This window comes from Rhagoletis pomonella, unplaced genomic scaffold (genome assembly GCF_013731165.1).
Source record: "Rhagoletis pomonella isolate Grant_MI unplaced genomic scaffold, Rhpom_1.0 Rhpom_scaffold_00008, whole genome shotgun sequence".
Classification (NCBI taxonomy): domain Eukaryota; kingdom Metazoa; phylum Arthropoda; class Insecta; order Diptera; family Tephritidae; genus Rhagoletis; species Rhagoletis pomonella.
Window position 1 is genome coordinate 47,939,069 of NW_023458562.1, and position 21,699 is coordinate 47,960,767.

The following is a 21,699-nucleotide window of genomic DNA, read 5'->3' on the forward strand; positions in this document are numbered from 1 at the left end:
GCCCGGGTTGCCAAAGCGCTAAAGATAACAACTATGGTTCCTATATATCACATCACCCACTAAGGGTTAACTACTAAGCATTAGAACAATTCATTCGTGTAATTTATTTTGTTAAATTCAACTTTAAATTGCCACACATTTGCTGGCGTTGAATCATCAATCAGAGTCTATCCTCGATCTACATACTTGCAGTCTGGATTCTAGACTCTTGTTTTTTTTTCTTTTACGCGTTTAACAGATTTAAATCTGTCGCTATATAAGCAGAGCTTATCAATTAGCTATGAGAGTGTGCAAGAATATAATTCACGAGCATTTTTACAATCAGCAATGTCGGTGACGTCATTTTCTTGAAAATCTCACACTCAGCCGGAGGCAAACTCGTCGGCAACGAATCAATGTGGGCACGCGCCGCCTGCAGGAGCTTCACATTCAGACATTTGTAAGTATCAGCTCAGATAGCATCGGGAAGAGTAGAGTAGCATAGGCAATAACGTTTAAGTCACTTTAGTCTGAGGCTGGTTGGGCATTTAGCTGGTATTTTTGTGTAAATGTTCTTACATACATATCTTTCACGTAAATACATTTGTAGTCTCATTGCTCCCGCAGCGTCGTCGGAACAGTGCGCTTTGCTGCCTTGCCCGCATGCCTTGCTTTTGCTGATTTCACTAGCTTAGCTACCTTGCTAGCGTACTCGGCTTGTTAGCTTCTTCGTCATCGCGCGCTGACGCTGACACTGCTGGTGATGGTGATGGCTTTGATGTAGTCTTCCAGTGCGCTAATCGCAGCAAAGCAGTCGGCCGGCGAGTGTTGTGGCCGTTCCATTTTTCGAAGCTATTTTGTTTCCATTTGCGCGTTGAACGCGAGCGGTGATGTGTAAATACGCGTGCGTGCATTGCGTGTGGTGCGTTTAAAAGTTTTTATTTGCTAATGCTAAAGCAGAGTGTAGCAAATAATTTAATAAAAAAAAACTGATATAAATGTTGGCCGCGATTTTTTCGGGGCAGCGTGCCAAACAAGTAAAAATTTAATTTTTTATTGGAAATAAAAATAAAGACTGTGCCTTAAAAATACCAGCGTTTGGCTGCTGCTGATCTTCACTTTGCGTGTGGTGCCATGAAATAATTTCCACAAAAGAAATGTAAAGTAATAGCTCGACGCGTCTTTTCGCACTTTTTTATTGGAAAAAAGTTTCTGAAGAAATATTCGCCAAGAGCTGCTGACTCACCTGTGATTATACGCGAGATTTGTACCTACGGCGTCTTTGTTTATAAGTGTCTCGTGTGTATGTAAACAAAATCTTGGCTGGAATTTAAACTTAACAGCTGCAGAAATCTCTGTACTTTGCTTGCTAGTTCAAAGAAATCGAATAAAAAAAAACAAGATCTGCACAATTAGTCATTGTTATTTAGATCGAAGCAAAATACATATAAATAAAAGTGCAACTGTCAACAAGCGTCCAATAGAAAGGTAAATAATTTATGCATTAAAAATAATCGACTTTGAATATCGATCACATTTGACAAACGCATCGCGTAGCTTGGCTTAGTCATGCTTGCATTTTTGCAGCTACAATTTGCAATTTATTTTTCAAATCCCGTTTTAAAAGTGGCTTGTAAGTTTTCTTAATCATTCCTCTCGCTCTCTTTCTATTTATTTGGATCTTTGATTCATTGATGACTCATTTAATACCTTATAAAACTAAATGAATCTTATATGCGGTGCGCGCGTGTGGGTATTTTGTAAAGTTTTTATTTAATTTTTTTGTTTTTTTGCTATTTACGACTTGTCATTGTCATTTAATAGTTAATGTTGTTGGTGTTGCTGCTTGCCGCTTGCTGTTTATACGATCCATACGACCTACGGTTGTCCGCTCATATTTATTGTCTTCTGATTTTGTTACTCAAGCAAATAAATCACAAGTTCGTTCGTTCGCTCATTCGTCGATTCTATTTACACGGTGATTTGGTATGCAAACCGCGTTTTGCGGCTGCGCGTAACATTTTTTTCAGGTTCAAGTGCCTTTTTCAGCTGCTCAATTCTTTTTTGCGCAGCGCATAAGAATTAACTTTTCATGCAAAATAAAAAAAAGATAAAAATAAGAATAAAAAAGTTCTATTATTTGCTTATTACTTCCTTTTTTGCTTGACAAAAATAAAATGGTAAGGAAGAGTCAAATGCTAAGCTCTTATGTCACCCGGAAATCGAGGTTACTTAGCTACTAAACGTTCTTTAAAAATTTTGCATTCACACTTTTTTCCATGCATAGTTTTACCGGAAATTTCTATTACATTGCGCTCCATTTACGGTCATAGAAATTTGTTACCTCTTTTGTTTTGGTAGTTCTGTTATTTCATTTTCATACCCCTCATAATTAGCGCCTAACTTCGTTCTCTACTCCAGCTAAAGTTGGTAATTTTTTATTGCTGCACTAATGCAAATAAGCAATTAAATGTGTCAACAAATCTATTCAGGCGCATATTCCTCGCTATAATAGAACTTTATGACTAACTAGTTTTTTACACTGCAGAATTTAGAGGTGTAACATATAAATCGGTTTCAATAGTATCGCTATGACAACTACTCAGAATGCTTGGATTGATGGTACGTTGCAGAAAGTTTCGCATGGTTTTAAGCAGCCAAGCAATTTCTCTTTTTACAATAGTACGACTTACAGATGATCAATGAATTTCAACGATTTCAAATTTACGGAAATTAGTTCTGCAGAGGAATTTTAAATAAAAGACACTCGTAAAATAGCCGTTGAACTGATGCCAAAGCGTTCAACGGAAACTGAGTGCGTAAGTGTGGTGAGGGCCTCAACTTTAGGTTAAGGGCTTTCTTTTTACCTTATTCGAAAGGTTGTATTCCGATTTTTTTTCTACAATAAATGTTTGAAAAATGCAAAAAAAAGTTCTTTTTGACACATTAAATTCAAAATATAAAAAAAAACGCAAAAAAAGTGCTTTTTGACACATTAAATTGAAAATCTTTTGAATGCTAGAACTAATGGGATAATTTGCATGCCAAATTCGAATCCTGTAACGGTTATAACTTTTATAAAAAAATACTTTTTAATGGTTGTAATCATTTTTTAGTTTTGTGTGCTTGTGTGTTTTGCTCAGAAAATAAAAGTTATTATTTGAGTTTTATGTTTTGCTTAAGGCAGTTTTACATGATTGGGCATTTGTCCAATATTTGGTGCAAATCATGTCCCAATCGTGAATGCATAAATATTTTTCTTTATCCCAATCACGAAAAAGAATTTGTTCAAGTCGTTCAATAGACGTTCGCCGTATAGCACCAATCGTATGACCACAAAAGAAAATTGTCGTCCCAGTTTTTATTTTTTACCAATAGCCCAATATAAAAAAATGACAAATGTACCAATCGTGTGACACCGCCGTGGTCGTGGCCAGAGAAACCAGGTATTTTTCGGTCCGCAAAAAATTAGAGCACTGCGGCTCCTCCAAGCCACCCACTCACCCAGTGCGAAATATTCACCCAGTTGTTAACGGTAGCTTCAATGGCCAAAGGTGAGCAAAACTCATTTTGTCCTCAACCTCAGATGGTCTGGCTAGATAGATATATGCTTTCATTTTGCAGATGGGACTGCAGACAACTTATGGAACTGTTGACTGGTCACTTCTCTGGCATAAACACCTGACTGTGATGGGCATACATTGCAATCCCATTTGCCCTTTCTGCCTTGAAGGCGATGAGACAGCGGAACACTTTTGGTGCTTCTGCCCGCCTTTGCAAGTATCTGGTATGAGGTTTTTGGCAGCGATGAGCTCTTTAACACCCAAAAATCTTCTCCGGTTTATTCGTAAATCGTAGATTTAAAAAATGTTAAAAGGGAACACGAAAACAGTACAATGCACAGCATGTAGTATGAGTGCGGTTCTCCGCCAAATCCAAATGCAAAGGCGAATGATGAGACTGCGAAGCCGGAGACGAATACGAAGATGGATACAAAAACAAACTCAAAAGGGAACATGCATACCAAAGCGATCACGAATACGAACACGAAGACGAGTACGAATATGTCAAAGAAGTCGTAAAACGTATGATAAGAAAACGAATACGGAGAGGAATACGAAGACCGAAACAAATACGAAAGACGGAAGCGATTACAAAAACGAAAACGAACATGAATTCAAATGCGAACGCCAATTCGAAGTTGAAAATTAACATTATCATTACCTTTACCATTGCAATTATCATTACTATTACCTTTAACATTACCATTACAACTACCTTACCCAATACCATTGCCGTAATATTAATAGATTAATTAATCTCTATTTTTATCTTAAGCCTTTGCATAACAAAAAATATCAAAAACGTAAGTTTTATTTTCTAAGCAAAAAATAAAACTTAAAAATAACGATTATTTTATGTTGCTTTGTACCCTATGCACGCAAAATTTCTCTTTCAGCATTTTTTTATTGTTTTGAGTTGAAACTTTTCGCCATTATTTGCGGTTCCTGATGACTAATCATATTTATTATGATACATTTTATGATATTTATAAAAACATTTTAGGGTGCTTCACAGCAACCCGAAGCCATATTAGCTGCTTTAAACTTGATGACCGTTTTGACATTTGTAGAATTCCTCAATTGTATCTTCAACTATATTGCGTCTTGGCTTATTTTACGCTGCTTTGATAGCCCATTGTAAGATGATGAGATCATGGTTTAATTTTGTAGTAATATTATTAATTTTATAAATGCTTTTTAATTACATATATCACTTAAAATATTTCTTTATTACTTTTACTTAGAAAATCTGTTTATCTTAAAAAGAGATTACAACCATTTTGATAAGAGCAAAGCAAGCGCGAATGACCCTCTAACTTTGTTATATGTAGTTTTCAAAATTATTGGAGTCGTTTTGTACGTAATGTTGGAGTAAGAAGTGGCTTCAAAGATGCTCAAGATGTATACAACATCAAATGTTTAGGCAGTCCTGGTAGGAAATGAAGTCTTACAATAACGTATAGCCAGAGCTGGGTAAATGCAATTATATTACGACTACATTTCTCAGTAATTGTAATTAGGAATCAATTCCTTCAGTCCACAGCAAAGGAACTTATTACTTTTTCAATGCCTTAGAAGTAATTTCAAATGCATTTTTTTTCGAATTCCATAACAAAGAATTTCTATTGTAATTACCAGGGGCCGAGAATAAAAGGTATTATTGAAACTAAGTATTGCTCTCGTAGTTTTTTTCACAAGAATGCTTCAAAACCAAAACCTAAATGAGAACAAAACTGTCGAGAACGTTCTCAATGGAAATTATATAAGAACATAACCCTGTGAAACGTTCACAAAGAGAATAATAGAATATAATATATTTTCGGTAACATTTCTAAGAGAACAAAATGGGAACGAAAGTCTCCGGAACGTTTAGGCAAATAACATAACGGGAACAAAACCTAAGAAACTTTCTCTCGTAGAATAATTTGGAAGCTAAAGTCACAAGCATTTTTGACAAAGAACGAATGGGGACCAAATCTTCTCTGAACTATTCGCGAAGAATGGAACTGAGAACAAAATTTGTCTCATGAATATATAAATTTTACAAAAAAAAAAGAGCTGAATGATAATTATGCAAATAAAGTCAACGAAAGACTTAAGACACGAAATTTTCTTGCCCAGAAAATGAAAAATCGTTCCATAAATGGAAAGTTCACCCTAGTGATAAACGACATGGAAGTTGAACTTATGCAGCTTTCCTCTAGCTTAAAATTAACAATCGTGGTTCTCAGTGAAACGAGATTCTTAACGTTGTGTTCTCAAAACCTTTTCCTTTTCCTTCCTTTTGTGCTCTAGCAGAACTTTCCCAATACTTTTGTTCTTATTTGATCCTCCTCGTTCTCGATATTTTCGTTTTTTATTTTGTTCTCATTGGATACGTTCCCGAAAGTTTCGTTCTCATTATGTTCTTCTTGAGAACGTTCCCGAGAGTTTTGTTCGCATTTTGTTCCCGTTTAAACTGCTCTCAATACTTTTGCTCCCATTTGGCCCTTTGTGGGAACGTTCTTGACATTACATTTTGTGCTCGTGCAAAACTAATCCAAAATTTAAACGCGTTCTCGGTCTTTGAACAAAACCCATATAAACCCCATTTTAAAGCTTTGTAGAAATTAAAAAAAAAAATGCAAAAAATGTTCATCCTAATTTTAGTTAACTATGCACTGTGAATGGGCTATAAAACTGTATACTCAAAAAAATGCTAACACTTCCGAGAAAAAAGTTTGAAATTTTGATGAAAACTTTTTGCATTTTTTTTTTTAGTTTTCTTCAAAGTTTTAAACTTGCGTTTAGTTAGAGAATGAACTGTGTTTTAATTGAAAATTCTTAAAAATAAATAAATAAACATAAGCAATTGCTTTTTCTTAAAATTTAAAACCTTCTACTCAAATTTGTTTTAATAAATCGAGTAAAAGGTCTGAAATTTCAAGAAAAAGCAATTGTTTAGTCATAAGCCCCATTATCACTTTGACATGACTGATATTGTATTTACATATTTATTTTACTGTGTCACTGGGGATATGATGGGTGCTGAACATAGCTTATCTGAAGAATAAGAAATTTTGCGAAAAAAGACTCCAGCTCAAAGTTGACTGCGAAACAGGCATTTAAAAAAACTTCGGCGAAGAAAGACGCAAAAACCTATTTGTTGATGAGAAAAAGACGCGTCTACTTTTATCGCGTGTTTTTCTTCGCCGTCATATAGGTTTACGCGTCTTTCTTGGTCTTATTTTTTGCACGTCCTTATTCGCCGTCAAAACAGTCGCGTGTCTTGCTTAGTATGCACCGACGATATATTCTGTGCTGGTAACAAAAATGTTGTAGCCAGCAAATAAAGTTAACACACGAATTTTTGTTATTCAAAATTTTGGTTACAAAATGTTCAGTAACGTTCAGAATAACTAGGACTGATGCGATAAATATTTATAAAACCTATTCTTCATTTACTTTCGTATTTTTTAATTTTATCTAATCAAAATTATGTACTCAAATACAACTCTCTCTTTTCTTGCAGATGGCTATTCCACCACCGCCCGGCCCACCGCCGCCACCAGGTCCACCACCGCCTCCGGCAATGGGAGGCCTGAAGTTAGGTGGTGCCGGTGGTGGAGATGTGCGTTCAGCGCTCCTACAGTCCATACAAAAGGGCACTAAACTGAAAAAGACTACAACGGTTGATAAAAGCGGACCAGCCCTAGCAGGAAAGGTGTGTCTCATGTGCTAATATTGCTCATATATACATACATATATTTTTAGTTTGTTTTTGTGCGCCTTTAAATTTTATAGCTTTTAATTATTTGTACTTCTACATACATACTATGTGTAAGTAAATAAAGACAATTTTTTGTTATTTTTTCCCCGATAACGCACAGATTTGCGATTCAACGTCATCCGCAACGAGTTCACCGAAACGAATACACAACAATAACAACAACATCAGCAATAGCAATAACAACAATGTGGGCAATGGCGCACCAAAACTGGGTGGCCTATTCGAAGGGCTGACCTCAATGCCCAAACTGAAGCCAGTCAATGGCAGTAGTCGTGGTGAGTAGCGCAGGCTACAAACAACGCCTCTATTGCATTGTGTGACTTTTACTAACTATTGTTTCATTTTATTTTATTTTCTTTTCTTTTAATTTCTGCATGGCATTTAGCACAAGCACCAGCAGTCCCAACGGCGTCCAATGACTCGTCGGCAGCGAATAGACGCAACGACACATCACCACCTGCGAATGCAAGCACCGCCGGTGGCGGCAGCAGCAGTAATGGTCCATTAGATTTCAATGCCGAATTAACTAAGCATTTAACACTGAAGCGACAGAAGCAGCAGCAGCAACAACAACCGCCGATCAATGCAACCGAGGCGAATTTACGCACAAATCGTGGACCACCGCCGCAGCCACCATCGACGCCACCGAAAAATCTTTCAACGGTAAAGATAATATACAACCTAATTATGGCATGAGACTAAAACTATGTTCACATATCAATATTATATCAATCAAAGCTCGTTTCTTAATCACCCCGTTTACACAGGCAAATCTCAGATTATTAGCCGTCAAATTTGTTGTGCTTGTTATTTTCACATTTCAAGGAAAAGTTATGTTTCTTCTCTGTGCCACCGTGATAACGTTTTTCTGCTATAATAAGCAATATAAATATATTTTAACTTAACATTTTATTAAAAACACCTTTACAAACCTCTTTTACTTGCTAGCGTACATTTTTGTTTACTTTTACATTTGGCATTTCTCCTCTCTTTCGCAAAAAACAATCGATAAAACTAGGATGGACACCGAAAAGTTATCGGTTAAATCTGAGATTATTTTATAATTACAGATTAACAAGGGACGAATTTTATATGGCTAATCTCTTGTTATAATTACAGATTAGGGTGTTAAGCTCGAAAATGAGGATGATCTACTTATATGTGAACCTAGTATAAGAAAATGAGTGAAACAAAAATCGAGCAAGCAAAAAATAAACAATATATGTATACGAATGGTAACAAAGCACAGGAAAATAATCCAACAATTAAGTAGCGTGAAAATTGCGCAATGCAAAAAGAATTTTGATGCTGTAGTATTGTAAAATTTGCATATCTGTGATTTATTTTGCAAAGATTTGCAAACAAAATTTTTGGTGCTTTGCTGTTTGTCTACAATGCATAGACATACATATTTGATTCTATGGCAGTCACATGGAAAAATTAAAGTGTTGCGCAAAAAATGTGTAGCTTGTCAAAGACGAATATAGATGAATTTAGTATTTTCTGCAGTTACCGTTGTTAAAAGTGGAAGAACTTGCTAACTTGACCACATCAAGTGATGTTACCAGAATCGTTGATATAGGGTAATCTAAATATGGCGAAAAATTAAAGCAGAGCTCTTTTCGAGTTCTCAATATTAGCGCTACTTACCTGGCTTTTGTATAAATTATCAATCTAAAATATGCGAGGACTCAAAATACGTGTAGGGTAGAACAACGCTTCCAATGAATTTACGAACATTTTTTTATAGGAAATGTTTAAGCACTTCACATTTCTGCCAATGCTGTCTAGAATTAGTGTCACTTCCAATTACCTGATACCATCGAACATTTCTAAGCTACTATATATATATATATATTACATATGTATATAAACTTGACCAGACACCACATCTGAGTCTTACCAAGTAGATATTTATATGCACTTCCCACTACCCGGCTACGGTGGCACATACATTGCATTGGTCTTAGACATAACATGATGAGCATGAAGAATGTTCAAAAAGTTCGCAGAAGATGCGTTAAATATTTCTGCAATATCTTTTGTTTTTATTTTCAAACTTACAAAATCGGTTTTTTGTCTTTTTGAACTATTTTGTCGGCGAGCGGTGATCGTCTTCAGTTACTTCTACACCTTTCTTAGACAGACCAAAATATGTACTTATAAATCAATTTTACTTACATATTGATCTGTGATGTTTTTCCTTCCTTATTGAGGAGTTTAATCAAGGAAAGAAACTACATTTTCTCCATAGTTGAAATTTTACTCGTTAATCTGGCGACATTTAAACCCAAATGAAACGATTTGTCTGAAAATCAGATTGCATCGATCTTCATACAAAAATATAACTTAGCTCCAGACTGTATTTATTTGCGTTTTTGCATAAATTGCATACATACATATTAGGGTGCTTCTTAAAATGTCAAAATCTAAATTTTGTATGAGATACCCCTTCATTTATTTTTACGTTCAACATAAAGACATCTACGAAAATTTCATAATTCAAAATAGTTTTTAGGGTCGCTACAAATGTTAAAATTTGACAATTCTGACATAATTTGTTACCATAGAAAAAATCAAAAAAATGCGCTTTGAGCACAGGAACTCCATATCAACTCTCTCACTTATTCTTCATCATGCAATATCAATCTTCAAAGACTGTCATTCGTTTAAGCATTTGGCAAATTTTTCTTAAGATCTAAATAACACTGGATTACAAATAATTGTCTTGAAAACTACGAAGAAGTGCATGTATAGGGCAGAGTTAATATGGACTTCCAGGGCTCAAAAAGAATTTTTAAAATTTTTGCAATGACAAGTATGTAAAATTTTCATCGAATTCTAACATTTTCCAAAATTTTTAACATTTTTTTGTTTTAAACAAACTTTGATGTTGACATTTTAAGAAGCATCCTAATACATATTTACATAATGTATGCACATACGTATGTTTATTCTTAAAATATGCAGATCTACATATGGTAGCGCCGAGTCTAAGAAAATTTACGAAATGTGTGTGGGTGGGTGAATTTATTAGCAGATTTGTACTAGCATTTGCATACATACATATGTACATATGTACACATGTAGCTTTTCAACGTAGTTTTCCATGCCGCATCTGCATAAATAAATAATTTTGACATTGGAAATGTTTAATATGTTACGAAATCATTATCAATGTGAGCTTTATTAAGCATGATAATAGCCTAAAATTTGCATTAAATCTGCGTTAGATGATGGGCAGAGGGGTTTCAAAGTCTGTATGGTATTTAAATATACGAAATATCGAAATAACGAAAGGCCGTACGTAGCATTTTTGGCTCAACATTCCCCTAGATTATTCTCAGATATAAGTAAATCTTCCACCAAATTTCAAACAGTAATTTTCTTAGTCTCCTGACTGCATATACATAAATAAATAAATGTTTGTTCAGGCATCACATAAATTTCGCGATAAATTTTTCTTTAAAATACATTATAAGCTTGTTTAAATGACCTACTCTACCTAACACCTTTTTGGTAAACAAATACATCAGCACACAGATTCAGGTATTTTTCAACAAAGGCAAGAGATCTACGGCGTTAGACATCAGACATCGAGATGCAGAAATTAAAAAATGCTGAGCACTCGGAATCGATAACCTCATTGCCGAGTTTAACATTTCGCTGTCTACCTGGTTCATTCCGAAAATGTAGAAAACATGTTGGATTATACCTCTTCTAAAACCAGAGAATAGTAAAAGCCCATCTGCCTCCTATTTCTAGTGCTAAAGATAATTGAAGTTCAGGACTGAATAACCATCTGCTGTTGGTAGACCAAGACAGTTTTTGCAACATCCGCTCTTAACGCTTTTACCACAAAGATAAGGCAATATCTTGGACTTTCCGTATATTCGAATATTCTTGTATATGGATAAAATCCTGATATACAGTTAATATAAAGACTGATTTTTAAAATTGCTCTCAAAATTACTGAGTATAAATAAATAATAGAACACTTCATTAACACACATACAATTATTATTTTATTGTTATTTTTAGATTCAAAAATTCGGATATCCGATTAATGTCCTTTTAATTTATATGCGGATTTTTTAATCAGATATTCTAATTCCGTATTATCCGGATATTCAAAAAATCCTGATAGTCCTTTCAGCCCTATGGAAGTATGCATCAATGTCGACCTTGTTTGTCGCAGTTGACCTTTCGAAAGCTTTCCACACAGTCAAACCGGGTAGGATTAAACGGGGGTATCCAATGATAGCGGTCCCTACCCTGCATCCTGGGAGACTTACTGACTACCTCCTCGGTCTTATAGTTACTTCAATACTACGTATTTCCAGATTTCTGCGGCTTAATCCTCCGCAAACGGGGTGAACTCTTGCTCAACTTATATCGGATCGTGTCCATCTCGAAGCGTAAAATGCCTGTAATGGGTGTAGCCCTAAATCTTGACGATCCTAACGTTAGAAGCCTTATTATATGTGTCCTTAAATACTGCACGGTTCTTTGGCTTAAGACTTATATCTGGCCAAGGACTGTCACTGCAGCAACACTCCAAAAAAATTATTTGGGGAATATGTAGATATGCTGCTACAACAACAACACCGAGTCCAATAATAAAGAATATTACAGCAATTGTAGGGTCGGCGGCTGCTTGTACAACAACAACATTAATAGGATACTTTTATTTGTCTCATACACGTCTGCAACTCCCACCAGGCTTACAAATAAATTATTTAGTTACTTGGGGAAAAGTGTATAAAATTATTTTAAACAAGAAATTAAAATCCTGTAGTCCCCTCTTAACTGTTATCACGAAGTTTAGAGTGTTTGAATTACTTTGCTTTTTCGAATAAACAACATATGTACATATTATCAAACTGACTTCATAAAAAATCTTGATCAATTTTATAAAAAAAATCTGAAATTTAGGATACACAATGAAAAATTTAAAACTTAAGTAAAGGCCAAATTAGAGGTGCCATAACCATAACGCCTTAGCCATAACGTAGCAAAATACTTTAGAGCAGCTTTTGATTTTGGCGAAAAAACTAAAATTAAATAGATACCTACGGTTATGGTTATGGCTCTGGTGTTATAGTATGGCAAAATTTAGTTGAATTTTATCTCAAAAACGGGGCCAACCTCATCTTATAATTTTTTCGATTCTGAGGATTCTTAAGTTTAAATTAGTAGTGCCATACCATAGCAATAACCACAACCATAGCAATTAAATATTCCTATAAAACGTACGCGCAGCTCTGTTAGCGATTACCCGATTTTTCACCCCTTTCTAGTCAATCCATCGGTATGAGGCAGAATCCATCAGACGAATTGGAATAAGTGTTTTTTTTTTCTTCGGAGAAACTACGTCTAAATTCAACTTTTAAATTTTTCATACTAGCATTTTTCACACTTCAATAGTTTTTTTCTCAAAAAGTGGACGTCCTAGAAAAATTTTGTAAATGCACTTCAAATCAGCAAAAAAAATCTATAAGATAAGGTCGGCCCCTGGTGCCTGAACTAGCTAAGCATTACTGTACTGTTGTAAGAATTTCTCATTGAATTTCTCTCAAGTCATGTATGTATTTCTTATATTGGCACTACGCCATTGTTAATAGAGATTTATCATAGAATAGTTTATTGAAAAATATACATATATCATTAACTCTTTATTTGCAGATTTCTTTGGCATGAATTAATATATATATATATTTTTTTTTGTTTTCATATTTTCCCCGCATCCACTTAGAGCGCCTCCGATTCGGTGTTGGAGAAAACGCGAAATGCCAGCGCGTCGTCTGGGGGCATACGCGCCAGCCCGTTGGCGTCGAATCACAACAATAGCAAAGCATCATCACCTACTCTTTCGGAGAGTAGCAATGGCAGCGGCAGCCACAATAAAATCGCTGTCACAAGTAACAGCAGCAGCCAAAGTATCAAAAGTAAAGCGGCAAGCTTGAAGTAAGTGAAGTGTTGTTAAAACATATAAACGTACATATGTATTTGTTGTACTACTTATAACATAGGTTCAACATATAGTACATACATATATTTAAAAAAAAACTCATGTTTGTATGTACATATACAGTGTAGAGCAGAAATGAGTACACGGTGGTTTTGGTTAAATATTTGCAAGGTTTTTAAAGTAAAATTGTTTTTTATTTTTTCATAAAAATATGGTTCATGCTTCAACCAAACCCGTTTTAGAAAAATTTAGCAAATTTTCTTTAAAATTTTAACTTTTTAATATGATTCTCAATTCTCAAAGATCAACGCGATTTTGCAGCCGCCTAAAACTTGCACTTTATTATACTAAAATTTAATGGGCTACCAATCTGCATACTCAAAAAATTCTTAAAAATCAGATTTTAATGAAAATTTGTTAAATTTTTCTAAAATTGTTTTGGTTAAAGCATGAACCATACTTTTATAAAAAAATAACAACAAATTTTACCATTAAAAACCTTGCAAATATTTAACAAAAATAATCGTGTACTTATTTCTACACCCCACTTTATACATATTTACTTTACTTCAATATGTCAATAATTATTGTTTAGCGAAGTAAATGTGTAGTTATCTATGCACTCTTACTCTTGCCTGTCCCTATATGCTAGTACATACTTTCATACATATTTGTGTACTCTAGTCTCCATATAAAATATTGTTTGTGAGCAAAATACATACATACATGCATACATATGTACAAATGTAGGCTCATTTTTATAAGTATGCGCATCTTTACTTTGGTTTCGCTCCGTTCGATATTCACCTGCTTCACTAAGGCTTTGTAAAATATATCTACATGCATACAAATCTGCGGCTTATCTTAGCTTTTTTGGCGGTTGCACCAAACACGCGTCTACTACAAGCGCCAAATAAACAACATATCCACATATACTAACTGCATACTCCATGTACATACAGACATACATACGTATACATCCGCTTACGTACTTATCATACTTTAATTTGTATGCACACACATCCACTCAATCATTTCAGTCACCTGCTTGTCAATATTTATGTCACGCGCAGTTTAGCAGTTTATTTCCTACTTCTTTTTATCTTACTTTCGCAGTCTTACAAAGCTCTTTCAAGATGAAATCTTTTTCTTTCTAAAACACCTTCCGCTTAGTATTATTTAAATTTTTTATACTAATATTTTATGCGCGTCTATATCGCCCACTCATTTACAATTGTGTTGTAGTTTTTTTTTTATTAATTTTTATTGCAAACTCCGTTTGTTTGTTCTCAATTATCTTTTCATTAAGAACTTGTCGAGAGATTTTTCACTTCCACTACTACTATGTGGTTCAAAGCAAATATCTAAAATATATTTTAATAATTCGTCAAATTATTATGATATACATATACTAGTTCATTGAGATGAACTAGCTCTTTAGTTCATTCAGTTCAAGAGCTACCCAAGCCTAATATATAGGTACATATGTAAAAGACCGAACTTACTTACGACCTGAACGTAAAATGGTCTGCCTTCAACAGCGCACGAAAAGGGCTAGATAGAAGTTTTTATTGTAAATATATTAGGGCGATTGACTCGGTTTTTCGAAACCTGTTTCAACTGTTTTTTAACCGACTTCACAAAAACAGGAGGTTATCAATAATTTTTTTATGTACAGTCAATCAATAAAGTCTACCTATTGCAAAAAATTCGCTGTACCTAAACTTTATTCATTGACTGTATGTACTGAAAGGTGGTACCACCTCCCATCCTAATTTGATTTAGATCCGATCATTGGATTTGATTTACGAAAAACTGGAACAACTGGGCCAAAACTGTTCTGATTTAGACTTATGAGATCTCACTAGAAAAGTTATTCATGCCCCAATATTTTTTTCAAATACCAACACATCTTAATTCAACTCGTTCATCCTACCTTTTTCGTTCAACCTTTGTATGAGTTAGCAAAGAGATATAAAAGTGTGAGAAAACACCTTACCAATTATACCTCACAAGTCTAAACCGGAATAGTTTAGGTTCAGTTATTCTAGTTTTTCTTATACCAATCTTTGAAAAATGTTGAAAAAAACAGCATCAATTCCGTTGAAAATTTGTTAAAATTTTTTTTAAATATTTTTAAGCAAATTTTTTAAGCTTAAACTGTCATTTGAGGAAATTTTTTTCAAAAAAAAATCTTTAAGAAACTATTTTTATTCATAAAAAACTATTTTTGGAAGTATTTTCAAATTGCTCCAGCTTACATTGATCTTAATATTTTTCCGAAATATTTTGGTGGACGTCTTAAAATATAATAGATTCTATAATTCCAATGGAAACGCAGTACCGATTTTTTTTTGTATGGGGAGTGATGCCGTCTACTGTACATATTTTTTATTGAAATTTGTGCCCGTAAACTCTTTTTCCCAAAAATCCCATTTTAATCTTTTTGAGCCCAATCAAAGCCTAAACGTAACAAAATATTCCTTTTCGAAATGTTCTTAGCCGAAAATTCTCTCCTCGGTCGAAAACACGTGTTGTTATCGCTTTTTTCATACATATGTATATTACTTTTTCATTTCTTTCTTTTGTACATACATTACTTATTCATGTTTTTTTTTTCTTTTCCTATGCTTTTTTTACATAAACATACATATTTTTCTTTTATTTTTAACAGTTTATCGTTAGGAAAAACAAATTCAAATTTTGTAAATAATAAAAGTAGCCTGTTTAATACAAACTCTTCTTCTACAACAACAACAACATCAACTATAACAACTACGCAATCAACAACCTCTTATAATTCTATCATCAACAACAACACAACAACGACTCCAAAAAACAATTCAAACTATAAAAGCAGCCTGAACAGCACACTGTCCAAGACACAATTCCAACAGCAGCAACAACAAAAATCGCCCGCACCTATCCGTGGCAGCATCCTTCCGAACAAATCCTCTTTATTTGGCGCGAATGGAGTTAGTAGTGGAGGTGCGGGCGGTACGACGGCAGCGTCGTTGGGTAGCACCAATTCGCTTGCCACGCCCATCCCGTCATCATCGTCACCGGCTAATAAATCGCCGACGCCAAGCGTGAAACCGGTGCCGAATCATGGCAAACCGAATTTCGCGCCAAAGCCGCCAGGATTGCAGCAATTGGCGTTGGCGAGCAGTCAACGGCCGACAGTGTCGCGCCATCACAGCATGAAGTCACCAAGGTATACCAAGAAGCTACACCAAAAAATAAATAAAATAAAAAATAAAACGAAGTCACTCTGTGAGAGTGTTTACTGTTGGAAGTATAAAGATTATAAATTTTGTGTGTATGCATACATTTTTTTTTTATATTTTTGGGCTTAGCCGTTTTGGGGAAAAAGGGTTGGCGTGCATGTGCGTGCTTTAAGAGTTGTATAGTCGCACAAGGGATTATTAACTAACAAAGGGAAACCACATGCATCAAAAAAGGACCTTACTTTTGTATAATTAATTATTCATTGGCATCCAAGTTGTACGTTGAAAAATTTTTGAGTGGTAGATGTTTCATATTGGATCACATACTAGATACGTGTGTATTTGTAAATACTGTACCATATATTTTTTAGGTTAATTTTCCCAATTATTAGTACAAAATGATAGATTACGTTTTATAAAAAAAAAGTTTTACAACAATATAACGCCTAAACACATACATGCAAGGGCATCATAATGATTCGTTAAAATAAAGCTCGCCAAAAAACATTAAGCTTTTGCTAAGGAAGTATGTCGACTATACTATTTAAACTATTTAAAAAAAAAAGTTGTATTGCCGTATGTAGGTGTCACCGAAATATTTAAAAAGGCGACCACTAGATTCGGCAAACAAATATTATATATAGACGGTGAACTTTTTTTTATTTGCTTGTAAGGTAGTACGGTCTAATGTACGCATTTGTCAAAAGATTTTTGGGATCACTCTTCTTCAATTAAAATATCTCTTACTCAGATATCTTGCAAACACCACATAGATATCAATGCCAAAACAATAATTTAAATTTTGAGGTTATGCTTGCATCCGATTATTTTTTTTTTAATTCAAGTGCGAGCTTACTAATTAATAAATTACATTGATGTTTCGGCCACCACATTAAAAAAAAAGTCCTATTTAGGCGTAATGCTTGAAACCGACGAAAATAAATATTAAAATATTGATTTATAAATTGAGGTTATGTCCGAATATACTTATTTGGTGGTCGTTTTATACTAAGATAGAATGTACAAGCTCACGGAAAAGAGGCCACTTTGCATGCAACAGATGATACTAAATGCCGATATTGAGCTTATATCCAAATCTACTAGTTATGCGACCATTTTATTAAAGGATGGATGTGCAAATACGCGAATATTGATGTCAATATAACGATTTGTATTATGCCGAAATGTTTACATTTTCGAGGCCCGGAAATACTAATTTTGGCTTCTTCATTACAGACAGGCCCTACTTAGATATCCCGCCGGAAATATATGAATATCTATGCCCAAAACAAGTGAAAGTTTGAGTTTATGTCCGAATTTATTCATTGTTTGAGCTATGTGCTAAAAAACGAGAAAGGAGATTAATCTTTTTTTTTTACTTCTACATTGAAAATAAGCACTACTTTGGCCATTTTGTTCGCAACAGAGGAAAATAAATGTCAAAATAATGACTACTGTTTGGGGTTACGTTCGATCTATTAATTTTTCGACCATTCAGTTATCAACTTTTTAACTTTTCAGAAATTGGGTCCGAATAGAAGAGTTGGTATACATAATAGCCGAATTTTGGCATGCTACAAGTTTTTTATTTCTTTGCAAAATGCGAGTACCAAAATATTAAAAATTTACAGTATATCAGGCATGTTCTGCAAATCGTACGATGTCAAATCGGTACGATTTGCAAAGTATTATTTTATACTTGTAATCAAAGTATTAAATGTTTCAAATGGAAACTGCCAGAAACTCATCATTTACGTTATATCCATCGATTTAGTGCCAAATTTTTCCCTTTGTTATAAATCCTTCGAAATAGATTTTGTAAATCGCACCGACTTGAAATCGTACGATTTGCAGAACATGCCTGTATATTTCGAAAAATGTAGGATTGCATGTGTCGGCAGTTAGTAAAGACCTTAATATGTTGCTGTGTAAAATACAGAATGTAAATGCTAGGTTAGGTCGAATTGGAACTACAATAACATTAGATTTTATAGAGATAATATTTGTTTAAGAATTTTTCGAACGTGTAGAATTGAATTACTATGTTAAACCTCATACAATAATTTTTTTTTTGTACTTTTTAATTGTGTTTATATAAATTTTTTTATATATATTCTAGTTTTTGTTATTATTATTTTAACGCGAATCATGATCACATTCGTCGACACTTCACACAAATAGCGTTAGTTGTAGGTACACCGATACAGAAATTCTACATCTGGCTCTGTGATAGCAAATCGCCAAAGCTGTTTTCATTTCCCAACGAGATCATAGTGTCAGATCCCAATTCGCGCAAACACTACGACCATGTCTGTTTTTTTACAGTTGTAATTATTAAATAGTTCACCTTTAAAGAGCCGTGATTTTTCAAGCCTTTGACTGAAAATATGTTTTGTGTTTTTTAATGCAATTATTTAATAAATCACATTTTGAACTCTGTTCCACAGATCACCACCAATTACAGCGCCAGGTGCGCCTGTTTTTCCCACTCAACAACACTTTGGCACAATGCGCGCCCCACTCGCTCAGCTGTACCAGTCACAAGAAGCGATTAATAGCAGCGGTATGCGAATGGCACCAAATCCACCAATTGGTATGCACCATTTAATGCACATATGCTTTAATAAACATAATTTTCTTTTCGTTACTTCCAGGTCGTCCTACAGTGGCACCACCCAAACCGCCATCAGTGAAACCACCGCCACCACCAACACCAGCGCGCAGCGTCTCCAATACTAATCTAAATAGTATGGTGGGACAAAATGTAGCTACTTCAGCTGCTGCTGGCAGCTCGTCAACTCCTTATAGCGCTGTGAACACAACACTTATCTCTTCCGTAACCAGCAATTACTCATCGCCAACCACCACACAGCCACCTTCCAATTCGTCTTCCTCCAGTAGTGTGTCAGCGTTGCGTGATCAATTCCGTAGCGCTACAAATGCGACACCACCACCACCACCGCCACCCTCAGCCGCCACGGCCAATGCGAAGTCAACTGCGATTGTTAGTGGCGCGCAACCAGGTGTTGGTCAAAGCAGTCCGGGCAGCCCTGCCGCCAGCAGGCAGTCATTGAATCGCGATAAGTCGATAAAACCGATCATATTGAATGGTGGAATATTGAATGCGCCACCACTGCCACCGCATCGGACTTGTCCAGCACCACCACCACCGCAACGACAAACAAGTAATGTAAGTACGCCTTTCAGTTTAGTACACTCAATGCATGGTTAGGCCTATTTATCGTCAGTTGGAACGAATAAATTCGCGAGCTCCAAAGTTAACCGCACAAAAAGACGCATAAAAAAACTTCAGCGAAGAAAGGCGCCCGAACCTAGTCGATGGCGAAGAAAGACGCGTTAACTTATTTTCGCGGTGAACTATGTTTGCGGGTGTAATAGTAAATACATTCCCCAAAAAGTTTTTGGAGAATAAAGCTGAAGTGACAGTCCTTGGCTAGGTATTCACCTATGATTACGCGTCTTCGCCGTCAACTGGGTTTACGCGTCTTTTTTCGTCAATACGCTCTTTTTCGCCGTTAAAACAATGGTGCGCCATTATTTATGTTTAGTGACGTTATGTGGTATAAGTACGTAGTCATGGATGACCGCTGTAGTTGAGTGGTTAGAGGTAAGTATTACCACTCAGCTAACGCATCTGTCCCTATGAACGACAACGATTGAGAGACAAGCCGATCTGGGCGGGGTTGAGTGGTCACTACACCAACAACAACAACAACCTGGATCAGCCTAGCTTTATTTTACTGATATTAGAGCGGGTTACATTAGGGTGATAAGAACTGAGATCTGGTAGGCAAGTGCTAGAACGGGGTATTTGAGTTCAAAGAACTGGATTGAAAATTTTTTTCTAAAGACAAAAACATGGATGCATTATACTTATATTTTAAGATCCAACTGTAAGTGACGAAGATATTACGCCTAAGGCCAGTGTTTTTCCAATCTTTTAATTCCTTTCAAATAATAGGTTTTTCAAGGTCCTCCGACCGAAATCTCTTACCGTCCAGCTTTTTCTTTGGGTTCGGAAAAAAGAAATAGTCGCTGGGGGTTAAATCTGATGAATATGGTGGATAGGGTAGGAGTTCGTAGCCCAGTCGATGGATTTTTTCTGTGGTGACTGCGCGTTGGCGACGGCGAGTGCCGCAGACGATGAGTTGTCCGATGGCAATTGACGGGAGTAATTTTACATATAACGTTAATGCTCGAGAAATTCAAAAAGCCAATAACTTTTCAAATAACCCTCGATCGTACTTTAATATCCGACCGAAGAAAAGGCGGAAAATGGGAAAGGCCACAAAAAAAAAGTACGAAAATTCCTTGCCAAAATCCGGTGGACTCAGCGGTGTACGGCTAACTTTTTTAACCGATTTCACAAAAAGGAGAAGGTTATCAATTCGTCGGAATATATTTTTTAAATGTATGTTACCGCATAACTTTGGACCACGTTAACCGATTTCTTTAATTCTTTTTACCTCACAGGTGGCCCAATACTAATTTGGTTTAAATCCGATCATTGGATCATGAAGAAATTAACGATAATCTTAAATTTTTATATGCGAATTGAAGTCGGTTTTGTTTAAAAATTACTTATTTCTTGATACGGTCTAATGTGCACGTATGCAATGGCTTGTGCTAATGCAATGCCGTTAGCTTGCAGTTGGGTGTGTTTATGAATGAACACGTGTCCTCTGGGCACACGAAAGAATCCAACAAAAAAGCAACTCAGATCAAAATAGAAGTAATAACGAGCGTGTAAATGCCAGTATACTGTAACAGTTTGAAATACACAAAGCGAATAGTTTTGTGTCAGTAGCTCAGATTTTTTTTTTTGGTGGTCCGTTCTCACTACATTCTCATCATATCTACATACTCTTTGGCTCTTGCTGAAGGGTGGCTGTCATTGCTGTTTTTATACATTCGCTCTCGTAGGTAGGTACTTAATAGTGATGATTTTGTTGCTGACGGTACTTATTAGGTAAATCTAAAAGCATTTGAGGAACATTTAACGTTCAAAGAGGAGAGAAGTCGTCGTCGTTAGTAGGATTCAAATGAATATGAAAACCTTAAACCAAAGGAATCCAATAGATCCTATATAAGGAGTTAGTAACCAAACCCTCCATATCTCTTGTACTCTACAAATATCCAGCCCAACCGCGAAAATACATAAGTGACATT

General features: G+C 35.3%; 1 protein-coding gene across 7 annotated transcripts in view; it reads left to right on the forward strand.

The window, feature by feature from the left end:
* Positions 1–21,699, forward strand: part of LOC118745033 (WAS/WASL-interacting protein family member 2-like) — a 63,977-nt gene that overhangs the window by 31,893 nt on the left and 10,385 nt on the right. Inside the window, exons 1-8 of one of the 7 annotated variants that reach the window (XM_036478554.1) lie at positions 606–1,467; positions 7,054–7,245; positions 7,412–7,586; positions 7,697–7,974; positions 13,067–13,278; positions 15,957–16,496; positions 18,957–19,102; positions 19,164–19,699. In XM_036478554.1, the coding sequence (XP_036334447.1) occupies positions 7,054–7,245; positions 7,412–7,586; positions 7,697–7,974; positions 13,067–13,278; positions 15,957–16,496; positions 18,957–19,102; positions 19,164–19,699 (2,079 nt within the window). In that variant the 5' untranslated portion in view covers positions 606–1,467. Of the gene's footprint in view, positions 1–605; positions 1,468–7,053; positions 7,246–7,411; positions 7,587–7,696; positions 7,975–13,066; positions 13,279–15,956; positions 16,497–18,956; positions 19,103–19,163; positions 19,700–21,699 lie in introns of those variants that run through there. The other 6 variants (XM_036478552.1, XM_036478555.1, XM_036478556.1 and 3 more) reach the window with 6 other exon arrangements.